At 39.3% G+C, this 19,108-nt stretch overlaps 2 protein-coding genes across 5 annotated transcripts in view; one reads left to right on the top strand and one right to left on the bottom strand.

Moving 5' to 3' along the window:
- Window positions 1-626: 626 nt before the first annotated feature.
- qin (tudor domain-containing protein qin) overlaps window positions 627-19,108 on the top strand; it is a 151,717-nt gene continuing 133,235 nt past the window's right edge. The window contains exons 1-5 of one of the 2 annotated variants that reach the window (XM_089072401.1): window positions 627-1,108; window positions 1,992-2,282; window positions 2,374-2,456; window positions 2,539-2,739; window positions 2,818-2,898. In XM_089072401.1, the coding sequence (XP_088928527.1) occupies window positions 892-1,108; window positions 1,992-2,282; window positions 2,374-2,456; window positions 2,539-2,739; window positions 2,818-2,898 (873 nt within the window). In that variant the 5' untranslated portion in view covers window positions 627-891. The remainder of the gene's footprint in view (window positions 1,109-1,991; window positions 2,283-2,373; window positions 2,457-2,538; window positions 2,740-2,817; window positions 2,899-19,108) is intronic. The other variant, XM_089072405.1, reaches the window with a different exon arrangement.
- The window catches only part of LOC105429839 (uncharacterized), a 64,746-nt gene continuing 48,600 nt past the window's right edge, over window positions 2,963-19,108 (bottom strand). For all 3 annotated transcript variants that reach the window (XM_089072408.1, XM_011643037.3, XM_089072409.1), the window contains exons 2-3: window positions 4,956-6,442; window positions 2,963-4,292 (exon numbers count right to left, since the gene is read on the bottom strand). In XM_089072408.1, the coding sequence (XP_088928534.1) occupies window positions 3,942-4,292; window positions 4,956-6,442 (1,838 nt within the window). In that variant the 3' untranslated portion in view covers window positions 2,963-3,941. The remainder of the gene's footprint in view (window positions 4,293-4,955; window positions 6,443-19,108) is intronic.

Here is a 19,108-nt window from a genome sequence, read left to right on the forward strand (position 1 = left end):
TTTGGCAAAGCCACATCGCTGCGGCCGCCGATCGGATCGCAGCGTCATCTGACAACGCGAACTCGAGTCACGCTCCCGATCGCTTCCGACGCGCATCGTCTCATCGCGTGTTCGCTCGGTTCGCGCGAGGCGAAGCGAGCCGCATCGATCGCTCGCCAGGCAGCAGCAGTCGTCTAATTTCGCTCGGTAGATTGTCCATTGTGGCGCGAATTCGCGCCGATTGAATTCGTGTGGTTTGCTACGCGGCTGCAGCGAGGCGCCGAACAATCGAAAAATCGGCACGATCATCGCAAATCGATGTAATTATGATAAATTTTACTTCCTAATTCTTATAGTTTAAACTGAAAAATGTGTATACCTTATTCCAGTCTTTAGCGAGGGTGAATATAAGAATTCTTTTTGCAATGACACGTTTGTTTCCAAAAAAGCAATTTATTAACGCAAAAAATTGCTGTTTACGCATTAATAGAATCCTTCGAAAAAATCTTGGATACGCATATGATGTCATTATTTCTTAATCTTATTTCTATTCTTGTTTGAGCTCTAAACTGTGAAAGTTCTAAAGTTCTGTAATTATATCAATGGCCATGATTGCGATTGTATACTACAGAAAAAAAAAGAAAGAACGAATGGAGCAAAAAGCTTAACTACAGACCTTTTACTAGAAATGATCTGTGTTTACGGATTATTTGATTATTTGAAACTGTTGTGACGTTCGGACGCTTCGGTCAGTCAAAACTAAGCAAAAAATAAGGGGGGCAAAAGATAAGACTTTTGTGCGCGACAGCAAGTGTTTATGGGTAGGACGTAACAGAACCGCGGCAGTTGCCAGTTTGAAATTGGGACGGGATCCGTTCGCTCGTTTGCGTTGCGTCTTGTTTTTGATCGGTTATGAACAATTTGTCGGGCGCGAATTGTCGACAGCGTGGCGCACATACGCCGCGTGTCTACTCACGTTCGATCTCGCGCAAGATGCATCCGTACGTTACGGAGATATCGCGAACAAATACGACGAGGAACCAGTCGTTATCGGTGTATCATGAAGTCCCAAGCACGAAGTTGAAGAACGTCGTCTGCGTCTTCTGCAAGAAAAAGTTTTATTTGCCAGGTAATGTCGCATGTCCATGCCGGAACGCGCAACGCCATCGCCTATCGATTCGCTTTTTACCGGCACGATTACTAATTATCGGCATTGTTGCATTTACAAGATCCATCCGAGACATCCATATCTCGTGATGTGTTTTTCATCGTGGATATGCTTTTTGCACGATGCCGATGAATTCGATATTGCCGGAAAGAGGGAACAAGGTTTTTTTTCCCATGATCCGGCTGTACCGTGAGAGGTTAGAATTTTATGCATTCTGTGGCGCAACATCATTTTGTGTATCTGTTCCATGAACATATGTGTTTATCATATGTGAAATCACAGGCCTGTTTTTTGACATCAAAACTCTTTTTTTTCGCTTGCATTAAACTTGAAATATATATTTATTTCAAGTACAACAAATATATACTAATTCAATTATAGAAACAGACCCTATTATATGATATTCTTAAAATGATCAAGTCTATCATGAAATAAAATGTTTTGTATTTTATATTCAGTTGTGTTTCTCATTCAAATATATACGCATTATCATTACTGAAGACTGATGTCCCCTTTTATCAGCGTACATTAACTTTCCTGGTGTAACTAATCTTTTCATTTTTCTAAGAATTATAAGATAAAGAGATAAATAAAATCAAAATAATTGACATTAGTAGAAATGAATATGACAGTGTTAAAATACTTTAATATTAAAGTAGAGAAAATACTAATTATGTTTTATATATTGTATAATATTTTAAGAGCTGATGTAATTTTGTCTTATTCTATCTTGTTATTCTATTATAAAATAGAGAAATATATAACTTAGATACTATTTATATTGGAAATTATAATAAACAGTTTGTTAGATCAAAAAGGAAAGATTTTTACAAAATTGTTACAGATTTATCAAACCTGAACCTGAATGGATCAATATCGAAAGGAACTCTGATACCTTTATTGCTAAAATGTGGGCATCCAGTATGTTCTAAATGTGTTAACACTACAAACATTAAAAAATGTCCTTCTTGTGATAAGATTCTACAAGACAATGGTCAAAAATCCTTGCTGCCATTGAATTTATATGCATTAGGGCTGATTGTCTCATCCCACAATCGTCCATTGGAAAACGACGATGAAGATTTTAAATTTTGTCACAAATTATCTACACAGTTACGTCAGATAGCGAGGCAAGGTTAGAGAATACAATACTTTATATCAGATAAAATTAGTTGAAATTAGTTTTATAAAAAAGAAAAAGATTTAATATATATTTTTACTTATAGGATGTTGTTATGAATGTGGAAATCAAGCTCATGTAAACTGCCCACAATGCATGGCTCTATATTGTCATTGCTGTTACTCAAAAGTAAATTGGCACATAATAAACAAGATATAATTAAAAATGTATTATATTTATAATATTTTATGATTTCTATTCTGCTTTTTAGATTCATGGAAGAGCATTACAGAGTCACACACAAATCCCAATAAACAATGGAGATTCCAATCCTGGTAGTATTTTGAATAGCTGTTCATCAACATGTTCTGAACAATTAAGCTATTTTTGTAATGACTGTAATGTGGCTTGCTGTTCAAATTGCACTTTGTGTTTGCATAAGCTGCATGACTATGTGGCACTATCAGAAAAAGTTAGTAACTCAGATTATAAGAAATTAAATATATATTATTATTAAAAAAAACTTAAACTATTTATGTTTTATTGACAGAACGAGATGCTGATGTTCGAGTTCAATAAGGTTTACAACTGCATCGAGGAAACTCTGCAACGAGTTCATAAGACGAAAGAGGTGAGTACCAATTTTTATTAAATATTTTTTCTGGCAAGAAACTCATTTGCTCATACGAGACGTATATGCCACAAAACGATAAATAAATAAATTTATTAATACTTTTAACAAAATATTAGGTACGCATAGAGAGATAACATATGGTCGTTTAGCGATATTCAACTTCAGCTATATCGCTCATTACTTTAACGTGATCTTTTAACGATTTTTGATAAATTATAAATAAAGTAGTCTAGTCATATCCTCACAAATACATGATAGAAGTACATACTTTATATAAATATAAACGATTACATATATCAATCTAGCCGTCATATTTCGATTGAAGTAGAATATTTATGGATAAATGGCGAAACCTAGTTAATTTTTCTACAAGTGTGATTTACGCATAAAAATATTATGTTTTCAACGCGTAACAGTACTTCTATAAGTGTTACTATTTACGTCATTTACTATTGAAATGTATAAATTTGTGCGATTTGACATTGCACAATTATGACAATATCTATAATGCTGAGCCATAAATAACTTTCATAATCCTTGATTTATAAATTGTTTAGAAACTGTGCCATTTGTGTTTATTAATAAAAGTGTTTTGTTTGAATCATGCAGAAAACATGATGTTATTTGTTTTGAAAGTTATCTGTGACTCAAATTGGACTATTCCAGTGTAGATCGAAAAGAATAAAACTCGCAGAATGGCGGGCATTTTTCATGATAAATAGTACACAATAGTACACACATATGACTAGAGAGAATATAAGAAATACTTAATATCATCAGCCATTTTATACCCGTACAGAGACCGTGAGATAGTCTAACTTATTTTAGACGTAATGTGATTCATTCCATCTTTAAATCACATATAACTCTATCATATACATATTGCACTTTTCCGAGTCGCAAGGCTCATTATTATAGAGCATTGTGGCCTTGTTTACCCGCGACATATTTTTGCTTTTCGTTATAATGGCAACGAGTCAGATATTTTACGTTAAGACTAAATTATTTAGCACATAACGCTCTAATTTAACGCTCTATGTTTATTCTTCGCCGTTATCGTCCGCCGTTTGTGACTTGCTCTTGTTTTTGTTCTTCTCCTCTTGCTGCAATTTCTTCTCTTTCAACTTCTTTTCCTTCATTTTCGCCTCCATTTCTTTGAACTTGAGTTCCAAATATCGATCTACTTCCGGACCGGTAAAATCTTCGGGAAACTTGGGCATAATTGGTAGAATGTATTTATACAAACGTTCGTTTAACACGTATAATTGAGTAGTCGTTTCGCACTTTACATTGAACCACCAATCGCAGGTTAACGCTACCTGGCTGAATATCGTGCCGTTCGGACATAAGAACGACGATTTACCGCCGTTGAGATCGCAGTAATGCCATACCTGAGAATTATATTATCATCATTAAACAATTCCAGAAATTAATAGTTCTAATAATAACAGATATTTAAACTTAACAATCAAAGGAAGTCGTAAGGAAAATAGAAATTAAAATTTATAAACGTGCATAAACGATTACAAACGGTAGTAAACGAGAGTCTCATGTGTTAAAAAATATTCCAGTTAAATATTTGTATTAAACACTTACGCAACATTTACGTGTACATTTAACACATGTTTGTTGGTTTGAACTGAATTGTTCTTTTATATATATATATATATATATATATATATGTGTGTGTGTGTGTGTGTGTGTATTTAAATAATTTAAGATATAAAATTATTGAAACAATTCTTTAAAATGTTGAACATTTATAATTTGTTAATTTTACGTGATGTATTAACTTAATTTTGTTATAAAATTTGCATTTATTTTGTGTAAAAATATTAAAATAACTAATTAATATTTGTTAATAATATATTTCTATTATGTTTATATTAAGTAATACATATAATAAATTTGAATATATAAATTGTTTGGGACATGCAATACATGTGTTAAATTTAAAATCTTTTTTTAGTATTTATAAAAAATTCTGACAGTTGTGTATAAGAGATATCCTATAGTTTCATGTGAGAATAAATTATAATTTTTGTTGTACTCACTTGACATCCAGTTGCTGGATCGCCAAAAAATCCTTTGTATCTTTGCTCCTTGCAACTGAATTTCGTTTCCGGTATAGTCGCGTATGCAGGATAGTCGACATTGGGTTTTCCGCGTGTCGCACCGTATTTTAACGCCGGCTGCGGCTTTTTCGGCCCCGGGCGTGTTACTTCGTTCGGTGTTACGTATTCCTTACTCGTCGATGCCTCGGTTGGCAGGGTGTACCGTTCGTCATGCAGGATGTCATCGCTCAAGTCTTCCGTGATCTCGTACGAGTGTTCAGTGGGAGTTGCAGGCGAGGGGGTTGGTTTGGGTTTCTGTTGCTTGGATTCGGTCGAGACCTCTTGAACATAGGGGATGTAGTATTCTATTTTTTCATCCTTTACATGATTTATATTGTAATCGGATTGCAGTGGCGATTTGATTTGGTCATCGTCGTCCGTCGCTTTATATCTTTCGGGATCGTCGGTGATTAGCAGAGGGTTCGGTGTCACCTGGAATCTCGTCTCGGTGATCACTTTCGGTCGCGTATATATTTTCGGCTTGTAAACATCGTAGCCGATCACTCTGGGTGGCGAGGGCGGTGGTAGCGATGGTCTTTGCAGTTGCGGAAAATCTTCCTGCCGTGTATTGTGCAAGATATTGAGAATCTCCACGAGGGTTTTGATGCTACTATCGATGTTGTCTTTGTTCAACATTTCCGGTAGTCGCTCAGACAGTTGGAAACTCTCGATCAGATTGTTCACATTCGGCTTCCGATAGACCTGCGAGACGACTGTCGGATTTACCGGCTGCACATTCGCGTGCACCGACGGAATGTATCTCAATCTCTCGAATTCCTTGTTGGGATAATTAACAGCGGCGTTCGACGGCCTTCCCGAGTAATCCTGATCGTAATCGTCCTGCGGGTTGCCGAGCAGCGGTTTTTTAACCACGGGAGCGAAAGGTCGTAAGGGGGATCTTGCAGTGACGAAGTACCGATTGCCCTTGTGCAGAATCTGACTGGCAGGCGTAGTAATTTCGGGATAGGTCTTTTGCACCTGATACAACTGATAAGACGGAGTGGAATAGTCGGCGTAGTTGACCTTGGCGTTATATTTGACTGGCGCGAAATAGTCGTTGTCACCTCCGATATTTCTGGGATCGAATTGCACTGACGGAACGAATTTCTTGTCTTGGTTGGGTGAACTGACGCGGTATTTGTTACCATCTTGTCTCGACATAGCAATGAACTGAGTTAGAGGTTGCTGCAACGGGAGTTTCTGAAGCAAGGTACCTGACAATTCGTTCGCATAATTTTGTGCTAACGCAGCTTGAGTGTTCAAGTAATTGTTGGCGACGTAAAAAGTCATGTAGGGTATTAACCTTCGGTATCTTTCCTTGAACGTTGTCAGATTCATATTCGACAGTAGTTCATCCCCATCGTCCTCCGAAACAACGCTGGTGACGTTTGCCGGTTCCGATGCTTCGAAGCCTCGCACTAAGAGAACTGCAATGAAGAAAAGTAGTTTCCTGTAAATACTAGCGATTTTCGAATGAATTTCATAGAGCAATTAAGATAAAGCATGAATTTTTAAGTAGATGAAGTTGTATTATATGTAAACTTGTATTAAATTTTTAATAAGTGATGAATTGTATTCATCGTGTGATTAATTTAGTTTTCAGAAACCTAAAACTTGAATTAAATTCGCAGATTCGCATTGCGATATTTGTCTCGTTGCATTTTCCGATGCATCGTTACGATTGCACGAACGACCGCGTGCGGAAGAACGCGGAAAGAGAATGAGAGATAACGCGGTGCGTCTGAAACGTCCCGACAAAGACGAATCGTGGGGAAAGCGAATACGGTCGAGGGTTGAAGATTGAGCGGAGGATAGAGCCGTGGGGGTGGATCGGGTACGTTTTTAGCGGTTGCGCCACTCGAACGTGCCAGCGCGAATATATCCTCTGCCACTGGGAAACACCGATACACGCATACACGTGGCCTTTATCTCTTGCTATTTCGCCGCACACACAAAAGCGCTGGCCGGCTCTCCGAATATTTTCCTTCTAATTTAATTTCACGTGGGTGGAGCGCGCGATACGTGTGTTACCTCGCATGTTTCCGGGGCCGAGGGGAGGAGATTGAGAACGGAGGTGTATTTCGCCGTTATAACGACACACGGTGGCTTTTTGAAGAGTTGATTAGAGGTGTAGGTATTTTCCGTGAGGCGCTATGGATCGTCAAGGTGTCCTTTCTCTATACGACTCGTCTGTTACAGGTGCTATCTGCACCTTCCAGATAACTTGTTCAGCGACGATAAAATTTCTCCTTTAAATACGCCACATTAATCGACAGACTCGATCTCGATGGACGCTATTCTTCTTTTTTTTTTATGAATTATATTCACGAATGAATCATGAAAAATTAAACTTGATACCTACTTGATAAAGTACTCTAAATATGCGTACGTCATCATCGCTAACAATGCGGTCGTATTATCTGTAGTGCTAGTGCATTCTCCTGCGGGAGTAATTGGTCTACGTCATCATTTCACTATCTTACTCTACAACGTGCTATGTACGCGCGCGCGCGCGCGCGCGCACACACACACACACACACACACACGCGCGCGCGCGCGCAATTATTTTTCATCTAAATAATTTTATCATTTAATTTCCTGTCGGTATGCATGATAACAACGTATTAATCACACTGAGCAACGTATTAATCATACTTAACATTTCTTTATTGTATCTGCATTCTTATATTTTCTGACTTAAGAATGATTTAAAATTAAATCTTACTTATTTATTAGATCTTCAACAATTCATTGATTTTTTTCTGAGAAAAATTAAAAAATTTAGAATTAATTATAATTTTTTTTTTAACAATGAAGCGACGGAAAGCATTGCTCGATAGGATTGGATCTTAAATATTCTATAATTTTGTATTTTTTTTAATCGAATAATTTTTTTTATATAATTTTCTTAACCTTTCGCTTTCATCCCAATGGAAATTTTCCGGAATGGTGTACGAATATTCTTTTGCTCTCTTTTTAATGCGCGAGCTCTCGTCATATCGTCCGGCTGGCGATATTGTGGTGGAGATGTGAAGGGATGCGGAATAGTCGGAGGGAAACGCGTGGTCCGAGTGGTGCCGGATATAAACCCGCCTCACTAGACGCCATGAATTTTTATAAACCGATTATTTAGCGTCGATGTAACAAAGTGCAGCTCGCTCGCTGAAAGAGCGTCGCGACGCTCCGACCCGGCGGCGCACATCAAAGAGACGTGCATCCCAGCCGCATATTTCTCCCTCTCGCTTCCTATCTATCTTCATCTCGGTCTCTTTCTACCTCTCGTGGATTACACACAGTTATACACACCGGTCCCGGGACCTGGAAATCCAATTCGATTTTGCATGAAATGAGTCTGGAAACTCCGCTCGCGGCGCAGGGCAGCATGGAGCGGAGCGCGACTTGGTGCTTTATTAATCCTGTCAGCGCGAAACGTGATTGAAAAATTCGCAAAGCGCGTGTGTCCGATCTTTAAGAGGCGCTCGTCTTGAAAATTTTCAAAGCGCGACACAATATCGTTCATGAAATGCATTTTTTATATCTACAAAGCGACACGTTGGGTGCGGAGACGTTGGATTTTTCGTGTGAAAAATTTGTCCTGAGATGTCACGTTCAAGTCCGAATTAAGTCAAAGGAAATCTTGTTTGTCCCGTCAAACGAATCAACCGCGCCGAGGGAATTTTAACGTTATTCAGCATTCCCGTTATTTAAATCAATTTAAAAAAAAAAAAAAGGAAATAAAATTATTGCTGAAGAGCTATGCGAAAATGAATAACGTTCGAGTTCGATAAAAAGTCTCATTCTTGTCTCATTTGGCGCCAAGGGAATCGAACGATGCAAAAGATCTTTCACTTTTACCGTCTGACACAACGAAAAACAATTATTCTTCGAATTGGATCCCAGCCAGACGGAAGCGATGCGACCGCTTCCTTCTTCCCAAGTCATCGCCAATAGTTTCCCACACCGGATATTCCTTTCTCCGTTCTCTCCTTTTGTCCTCGGGACGACGTTTGTTCGACTAGCGAAATTCTAACTTGAATTCTGCGTTGCGCAACGTCCATTGTATTGCGCGAAAGTACGACGCGGTCGGGTCGCGGATCTCGTGTCGATATGTTGGTAACCCAATACGGAATATTAATTGGTATATATATTGGTATATCTCCCGGATTACGTTATTTCGAACGCGCGTGATTTGGATGCTTGACGGATGCGACGAGAGGGAGAGAATTGCGAGACAGACGCGACCGGAATATGTACGTTGTTCTGTTCTCAGTTAACCCCTTCGCCGTTCAAATATCAGATGAGGCGGTGTTATGTAACGATAGAAAAATATTAGAATTTAATTATGCGCGAGAATCCACATTTCTCTCCTTTGCACTCGAATGCACGATAATTAATTGTCGACGAATGATAACTATGAATTCCGGAACGGAGCGAAACGAGGGCGATATATGTTTTCGCGACAAACAGTTTTCGGCGGTAATGAACCCTTGCTCGTCTCCACTTGATACACTCGCGACATTCGTAATGTGGAACGCTGCATTCAGCAAAAACTAACTGCTACGAATAATTAATACCGACGTTGTGCGCGGCCGGAAATTCGTTGGAGCTCTCAATCGTGCGTGGCTGAAATTACTGCGACCGTCACTTTATTTATTGCACGCGAGCGAAACGAAGGGCCTGTCGCGACGAGGGTGGCAATATACGCGAGAAAATGAAGCCATTTTTCATCCTTGGAAATTCTTAATGAGTGAAATATCGCCACTCAACATCGGAAACACGGCGAAAATCGCAATTGGAATACGCAGTTTTGATACGAATTTCTGCTTAATTTATCGCCCTACGATTTATGAAAAAATAATAATCGGAACAATTCTAATATGCAGAGAAAAAGGTGATTCGTGAAGGATATTATTTGCTCAAATTAGGTGTTATAATTTGATGGATTGCACATCCGTTATTTTATTTATATAAGGATTTGTGTGGAAATTCAGGATGTAATTTGTGATATTCCTTAAAAGATCATAAGTATACAAGATTCTAATGGCAATGTTGTCTCATTATCGACGCGTATATTTACTACGATTGCTCAAGATTACTCAAGAGTGGTGAACGTGTTCTTTCGGAGAGAAGCGAAAGGAAGTGCGGTACTTTTTTCTCCGCAATGCTGATGCGTGCGCGTCCGCATATAACGAAGGTAATTACGTGCACGCGAAATAGCGAAGCGAGATCGCGATAGTCCGGCCGATCGACTGATCGCTCGATTCGTCCGATGAAATCGTCGGTGAACGTAATTGCTTTGCATATTGTGTAGGAATGTATCGCACAGACATTATAGATCTATTACACTTATTTTTACACCTATTTTACGATGAAAAAATTATAAATTATAATTCTAGATTGCATTTAAAAGTAATACAAGAAATTTTATATAGGCAGAATCTGGATCGAGAAATATTTAACTTTAAAATAGAAATGTGTTTTAGAAATTTAATTAAAAAATAAAAACTAATGAAAATAAAATAAAAAGTAAAAAATAATGACAATTTCAATTCTTTTTATATTTAAGTACTTTTCAAAATGATTTATTAAAAAGTAAAGTTTCATTGTAATGTAGATATTCTTTTATACATAAAAATTAAATTTTTATTCATAGAACTAATCTTTGTATTGCAATGAAATTTTACACAAATAATTTTGAATGCTTAAAATACTTGTATTAAAAAATTGAGATTTTTATCATTATTTCTTAATTACATTTTCATTCAGAATACATTTTTACTTTATTTAACATTTACTTTATTTATTTAAATAATTAATCCGAGGTTCTAAATATGATGAAAAAAATATAATGCTGCAATTTTTTTTTATATTTTACCAATCAATTTGAACATTCTATATAATTATTTTTCATATTTGTATCTGGCCAAATTTTTAGATTCTTTACAAAGTAAAGAATCTAAAAAGATTCGTTACAAAGTTATTCTTATCGATTTGAAATCAATACTTTGTGAGTAATTTGCGCAAGTTGATTCAACATAAAACATTTATTTATGAACGTGTTGAATGGCGAAGAATTTAGTTTCCGACTGACGATCCGTAGTCGCAAAAACGTACGATGGGATATAATGTGGAAAAGTGTCGGCACTTGCTCGAGTGATGTTTTCTTACGTGGAATCATATTTCTCGTGCGGACGTGTCTTATATCGCGTACGTAGGATAAACCTCTCTGGTCATCTCGGAAGCGAGTGGGTGACATCGCGATGAAGAAATCCTTCGGAATAACACGGAGTCGCGTTTAAAATTTCACGCGCTCATTGCGCACTAGAATACGCCTCGCGTCGTATCAAGAGCATGCGGTGCGTGGCACGGCAGTTTCTGGTTGACCCGTCTCGATGTACAGACTCGGAGGGGGGAGGTTTTCCGGAAATTCAGAAAAGCGTGCTGCGCGCATTTTGCACGTCATTTAATTAAAGCTGGAAAATGAGTCGCGTAATGACACTCGCGCGCGCACGAGGGCTCGTCGCGTTTCGACGCCGCGGGCCATCTAGACCGGTTTCCCCTGTTTCCACCCCCGCCCCCGCCCCCGCCCCCGTTTCCGCTCCCGCCCGTGCCCGGGCGCGGCAGGGTCGAGCGATTCGACCGGAGAATGCTGCGGATGCAAATGCGCCGCCGGGGCCTTCTCTATCACCGCACTGCACCGCGCGGTCGGTTGTAACCGGTGCCGGACCTTAAGGGGATACAAAGCATGTGAAATTGGATGGAAACAAGAACGGCCGGAAATGTAAGTTAGAATAGGAAGCGCCGTATATCATCGCCGTATACCATGACTCGCGGCGCGGCGCGGCGCGGCGCGGCGCGGTGCGTGGAAGTCGGTCCGGAGATATCGCGGAAACCGGTCCTTGCAGCGGAATAACACTCGTGGGTGTTATTATATAAGAACAACGGAAAAAGACCTCGAAACGTCAACAACTCTTTTCAAGATACATTCCCCTTTATTTGATCAGTCGTCCTTATCCTTATTACTTTTGTTTAATATTACAGAAGAGGTGGTTTAACAAATTTTTAAATTTGACAATCCTTTGAAAATTTCAACAAAGTTTCAGAATTTCGAAAATTTTAACTTTTGACCGATGTGAGAGAGTGTTCGACGAGCTATAACTATTCTGCGGTCGTCGCATTATTAGTCGCGTCATTACAGCTCTCACGAGTGCCGTTTGATTTATCGTTTCGCGTGCCTCTTTGGCGCACTGCGATCGGGGTTTGATTAGCTTGGTCAAATCAGATCATGCGAACGTTGGTTAAACAGAAATCAGAAGCTCTTCCTAGTGAAATGATGATCAATAAACGCTCATGCTTCAATAGTTTAGTGGAAAATGTGCAAATACGTTTAAATATTAACAGATAACTGGTTTGCTTAAGTAAATTGCCCGCGGCGTTTCTCTCGCGATCAATCGTCCGACGTCCGACGTGGGTAACCGCTTCTAACTTTGGTCTTCAATTTGTATCGTGCTTACAGTGAATCTGAACTTTCCGAAATTTTCGCTTAGCTTTCCTCTTTACACGTTAGAAAGGTCCGAAATTCGATGATTTATCAATTCGAGAAATATTTAATTTTGTTGAGATAACTCTTCGTTTGCAAGGTACTCATATCATGAAATTACATTGTGAAATCGAAATATGCTTTTGCCTCAGGGACAAAATGAATTTATGGCTTTGATCAAGGGAAAAAAAAAAAAAAAAAAAAAAAGAAAGAAAGAAGTTCCAGAATGCGGAACTGTGAGAGGAAAAGTGCACGTAATGACAGTTACGTCGAAGAAAAGACGGCAAATACTATTATCGCTCGTATGCCTCCGGCATACATTGTATTAATCTTCGTTTGCTCGCCTTTCGCCCGCGCACATTGTCCGTCCATACAATCGAGCGCAAATCAATCGATTCAGGGGAAACGCCGTGTTTTCCCCTCGAGGATCGCGAGGTACGCTCAAAGACCGGCTCGCTGTTGCGTTGCAAATGCAGCAACCCCGAAGAATGGTAATGTGTCGCTAATGAACTCTCCGAATGGCTATGTACACTACGTACATTACGTTTACATTGTATACTATAAACCGCGATGGGAGACACGGGTGCAGGCCGAAGCATTAAATTCATTAGTCCAAGTCTACTTGAAAATCTTCGTGTTTGCCGTTGGTACAAAGGAACCGTTTCAATGGATATCGCGGATCCGTTTTCAGGAGGGAATTCGATGACCAGTGGTTTCATTGAGCCGATAGAGATTCCAGATATATGGAAATTATTATCGCTTGAAATTTTATCATGTGAAAAAATGCAATCTATCCAGCAAGAATTTTAAAAATTGTCGAGCGTAGTCTAACGAGTATCTTCCTTATTCGGAGGACTTGAAATTGAAACATTGAAAGTTAATTTTCAGAGATTTGAAGAGAAAATTTTTTTTAGAAATGCAAAATGTATGTTTTAATTGAAATAGTTACGTTGTTTGTAAATAAACTTGGAAGATTTCGTTCGGTTTTCAGAAATTCAAGGAATTTTTTTCTATATTCGTGAAGGCGAATTGAGATATTTAATTACGAGCAGCGCCATTAGGTTTGTATTTTCGATTGTACCGTAAGTGGTTAGAAAAATCAACGACTCGTAATATTGTTCGAGTTCACCGAAACGTAGAATCACCTACCGTATTCACCACCGCAATTATTCGGGATTTTCGGGCAACTCGTTCATTTGGCCGAATAATTTCAACTATTCGGTCCAAGTATTCCGTAAATTTAAATCGATTCCGCGCGTTCAATCTTATTGGCCGCTGTTTGCGTCCTACTCATATAAAATTTCCGTTAAACGTTTAATCATACAATAAAGCGCGCGCGCGAGAGAGAGAGAGAGAGAGAGAGAGAGAGAATTGATCCTTTTGGAATAGACTTTTTAGCAACGAGGTTTTTACTCGGACGATTCGCTTGTTCGCGAATGGCTTATTTCCGCCAAGGCAATTTTCCGCGCATGCACTCTCTCGTCATAGTTAATGCGGACATTTCATGGGCAAATTAATAGCGTGGGTGGTAGCGTAATGAACACAAATACTAATCAGCAAATACTGATTGTCTTTCATTATTGCGGTTTATATAATTATTTTCTTCTGAGGGTAAATCTGTGCGGAGGAATAATGGGGAATAGAAACGCAGTCATTCGGATAATACCTATTTAATTAACAGTATACATCATCAAGCCGCGCAGATATCGCTCTTTCCAGGAATCAAATTAAATTTGCGGCGTGGCTCATATATATATATATATATATATATATATGTATATCATATATTAAGCTCTCGGCCCTCATTTCTCATCCCCGCGTATTTCCAATTCGTATCTACGACACACGCCCTGTTCGCCTAACCCTTCCTGATACGTTGCCCTGACAGTTCCACTCCGTCGATCCTTTGACTCGCCGAGCAAACCCCCGTGATATCCCCCGTCTACTGAGAGAATGCTTTGAAAGTCATCTCCATATCGTGTTCGCTAAAGAACTTGCATTATACAGAGGTGACATATAAGGCGGAGATAGTTTTATCACTTTGACGATAAAAGGATGACCCTCGATCAACGCGAAAATAGTTTTACGAAATTTAGTAGCGAGAGATTGGAATAGCCGAATAATATAATTATTTGCATAATAACTTCTTATAAATTTAAAAGTCTTTCAGTGCACAATTAAAATTCTTGTTTTATTTTAATTGTACAAATCTTGGCACACTTTATTTTTTTCGAAAAAAGCAAAAATTAATGTATAAAAATTAATGTATAACGTACTGTTATATTAATTCTTTGATACACGATACATACAAGTCAAAATACAAAATTTTCACGACAGCCAGCGTGATAGGAAACCGCGATCAGCACCGCGGAAAGGAAACAATAATAAACCTCGATAGATTCGATGTTAACAAGCACTTTTGAAAAAAGGATTAGAAAGCGATTATTTGTTCAGCCGGAATATAAGTAAATTTATGCCTGCCCGGTGCAATACAAGTTTGCAATCGGAAAGTTCTCGCGTCAGTGTGTACCGCACGCGACTTTCGGTATCGGTCTTCAACATCTAACAACATTTCACCGGAAACTCTTTACACTTGAGCGAGCAGTTCCCGTTTCAGCCGGGCCCCCGACGTCGGGCGTCGTCGCCTCGAGCATTGGAATTACAAACGCAACGACGACGGCTTGTCCGCTCTCGTTACGATCTTCGGGACGACTTTCGCGCCGCGCAGGCGGCTCGCAAGTTGGATTTAACGACGTTAACACTCGCGATGCGACTTGCTTCCGGTTATTCGAATGACGGAAATATATACGTGTCTCTGAGTTTGCCGTGTCGGTGTCGAGACTAGTGTAAGCGCGTCTCCGAGTAAAAATTGCATTATCAGCCTGCGTATAATAACCCGTCAACTTAGTGTCAACACGCTGGACGCTGAAGAGAGAATAAGAGAATAAAACAAGATACACGCGCGCACGCGTTACATTGTCGATTTTGTTTGAAGAAATGAATAGCGAGGAAATAAGTAGATTACATAATAAATGAAATGTCTATTAACGTTTCGTCGTAAAGAGAAATCTCAAACTATAAATAGCTTGTATAAATATCTGCGTTATCCAATTTTTAAGGTTTAAACGTTGCGGTAAGTTCTTTTTACGTACGTTGCGTCAATCTTGTGTACTATATTGGCATTAAAATATTAAACATGCTGCGTAATAACCGTTTCAAGAATGCATAAAAGAATTTTTCTTTTTTTTTTTCGATGTTTATTGAGTGACACATTCTATGCGTCGGTGAACAGATAAAGTGTGATATATCGATATAGGAGCAGCCCGCACGCGTCACGTATTTTCAAGTATTCCGCAATGATAGTTTGAATCGAATATATATAAAAATCTATTGCAATTAATAATGCGCCCGGTCTCTTCTATCCGTTTCTTCACGATGCGAATTCATTTGCAATTGTAAATTACATTAATGCACTTTGCGTGGCATTTCTCTCTAGGCATGCGAGACGAAATGAGAGGTAAATGATCGATGCAATTACAGGAATGAAAAATACACATATCACGACTTAATCGTCTTGATTATCTAATACACGTACACACACACACACACACACACACACACACACACACACACACACACACACACACACACACACACACACACACGTGTATCCTTCTCATCTATTACTGTAATTAATGCACGGCAGTTTTACGATTGCAAAAGCAATCGTGAATATTTGCGCGCCGTTAGGTAAGAAAATACAAAAACGAGGAGCGACCAAACACGGGACTTTTTAAGCAAACAAACCACTTTTTAATTACATCACTTCGTTAAGCTCCCCAATTTTGCTGTTTTGTTGGAACATTTTCCGTTTGTCTGTCGCTCACGCTTTAACGTGCACAGGACAGAAAAAAAATCGCGTGATCGAACACAGGATCGCAAAATTAATTACTCCTAGAGTATCTCGTTCACAGCGAACTTTCGATCTGCGTTCGGAGTCGCGTGCTACGTTACTCGAATCCCCGAGTCTGAGCACGTCGGGGTTGCTCTTGTCGCGCGTCTCGCGAGAATTGATCAATTTGCCTGACGACAAGACAACAGACACGAGATGAGAATCGACTTGCTTGCTTGTGCCGATCGGCGCGTCCGCCACGTTTATTGAGCACCGGTATTCGTGGCAGCTATCGGAACCAGAAACGTCCGCGGAGAAATCTCCGCAACGCGGAATAACGTAAACACGAAGCACGCGCTAGCGCTACCGACACCTGCTCGAAATTCGATAGGCGAAGTGACCATAGGGAATCGACTAACTTTGTTCGCGGATTAAAGATATATATATATATATATATATATATATATATATATATATATATATATCACAACTTTGCATCCCTCTCTTTCTCTCTCGCCTTTTCTCGCTTCCTTACTCCCTTTTCGCATTATAAGGAGCTTCTGTGTTTATACGTGCGCTACTCCTGTACGCATCGATTATTAATTCGAAGTCACGAGTAATCGCTTGCGCGGCGGAGAAGACCCTCTTTTTCCCCGCCTGTCGTCTCGCTCTCTCGCGCTTTCTCATCTCTTCGATCCCCCTCGCTCGTGTTTCCCTTATTTATCCCGTTGCATCTCAGGATCCGCTCCGTTTATGCGTTTATGCGCTCTCGATGCGCCGCAATACACTCGGGCCCTCCTCCGTTCCCCGCCTCCCGCCTCAATGCGCTCTCAAAATCCCCGGATGGGTATTACGTTAAGCACATTAGTCGTCGTCTCTCCGTTGCGTTTATGCGAACCTCGTTCCATCGACGCTCGTATGTACCGGTTGACGTGCGCCAGAGATGGAGGCTACGTCAAGAACAAGCGGCACAGAGAACGTGCGACATTGATATGAATGACAGAGATAAAGACGAGACAGAGGATACATGTCGGTATTTCAAGTTTTGTAATAATATCATCGACGACTCTTTCCATCGAGATTTTAACTGGACTCTGGCGTCTCTTGTTTGCGAATTATTTAATCCTACGGGAAACAATTCGTGGTAATGATAAGCATTTTCGCGAATATGCGGGGATTTGGCTTGATTCACATCGGCGCACCGCAGATCCACGTTTCCGACCATAAAATGTATAAAATGATGAGGAAAGCCGCATTTAGACAACTTTATATATTTGTACAACTATAGATTTTAGCATCGTTCGTGCGCGTGAATAAATGGGAATTTGGATGTTTTAATATTTAATCGTTTCACCATTTGAATATTTAAATATGTGAGCGCATAAACAATTAAATATTGAAAACGGAAATATCTAGATTTTCTCTCTTCTTTATTATAAACGAAATTATGAAAAATTAATTCTTTTGGGAAATATTTTAAATTTAATTGATAAATTTGATTGACATTTTAATAAGATAAATTTGTAATAATATCGTTAAATATAGAACTCTCGATTAAAGATAATTTATGAACGTTTTTAATAAGTTTGCAATTATATTTGTAGGAAACTATGAGAGCAGAGATAGTTTTATTTTTGCTCGCATCGACGGCATCGCTGGCATTTTAAAGAATTACTAATTAACAACTAGAACAAAACTGTCACTTCTTTCGCGTCGACAGTTTCATTTTTCATTTCTGAGCTCTCGTCGCATCTCGTCCGTTAGCTTTTGTACAACTCTGTCCTTTCGATTGCTCCATTCACGCGGAAACGAGACAACAAATGAGAGAAGGTTTTCGCATAAAAAAAATGCGTCCGACGCAATAATTAGCACGCTGCGCGATTCAGCGCAGAAGTATGCAAATCACATAAACGCCAATCACGAAACTCGTCTTTAATAGTTTATAATACCATTAAACGTTTTCGCGTAGTCCTTTGCTAGGATTTCAATTGACCACGACATTAATTATACATAGGAATTATGTGAATAATGATTTGACGATTTTGATTATATAACGTATTAACCGTTCACGGTAAAACTCGGTTTGAAACCTCTACCTACGTTGCATTATCAATTTATCCGAAATTTCGCCTGCACCGCGATGAATGCTATTAAATTCATGACCAATATTCTGACGAGCTGATTTGTGAGATAAATTGAAAATTCTTTCGAGTATCGTAGAAGCATTTTATTCGAGGCTTGGCATATTTCCGCAATTTTTTTTCTCTCGCAAATCTCTCAAATCTTTCACCCTTTCCGCGATTACAAGAGTTTCCCCTTCGGTTGTAGCACGTGTTAATTAAATGAGAATTTGTCTGGCGCGAGCATCGCGCGCGCGTCGTATCGAGAAAGTCGAAACGCTACTCGTCGTCTCGCTACTTTATCATTTATGGGTGTAACACACAACCTGCCGGAGAAAGCGACGACCAGTTTGTCTTACGGTTTTGGTCCGTGGATTTTACGGCAGCCGTCGGATCGTTGGCTTTTCAGGCTGGCTATATTTTTCCTCCCCGTGTCGCTCGATTTTTACGACGATGGCCAATTGCGAACGTTCGATTATATCACTTCCTCGTCATTTTTTCCTCCCCCCGCAAACGGCGGTTACGCCGCGGTGCCGTTCAA

The sequence above is a fragment of the Pogonomyrmex barbatus genome, unplaced genomic scaffold (assembly GCF_055798465.1).
Source record: "Pogonomyrmex barbatus isolate J1 unplaced genomic scaffold, ASM5579846v1 scaffold13, whole genome shotgun sequence".
Lineage (NCBI taxonomy): Eukaryota > Metazoa > Arthropoda > Insecta > Hymenoptera > Formicidae > Pogonomyrmex > Pogonomyrmex barbatus.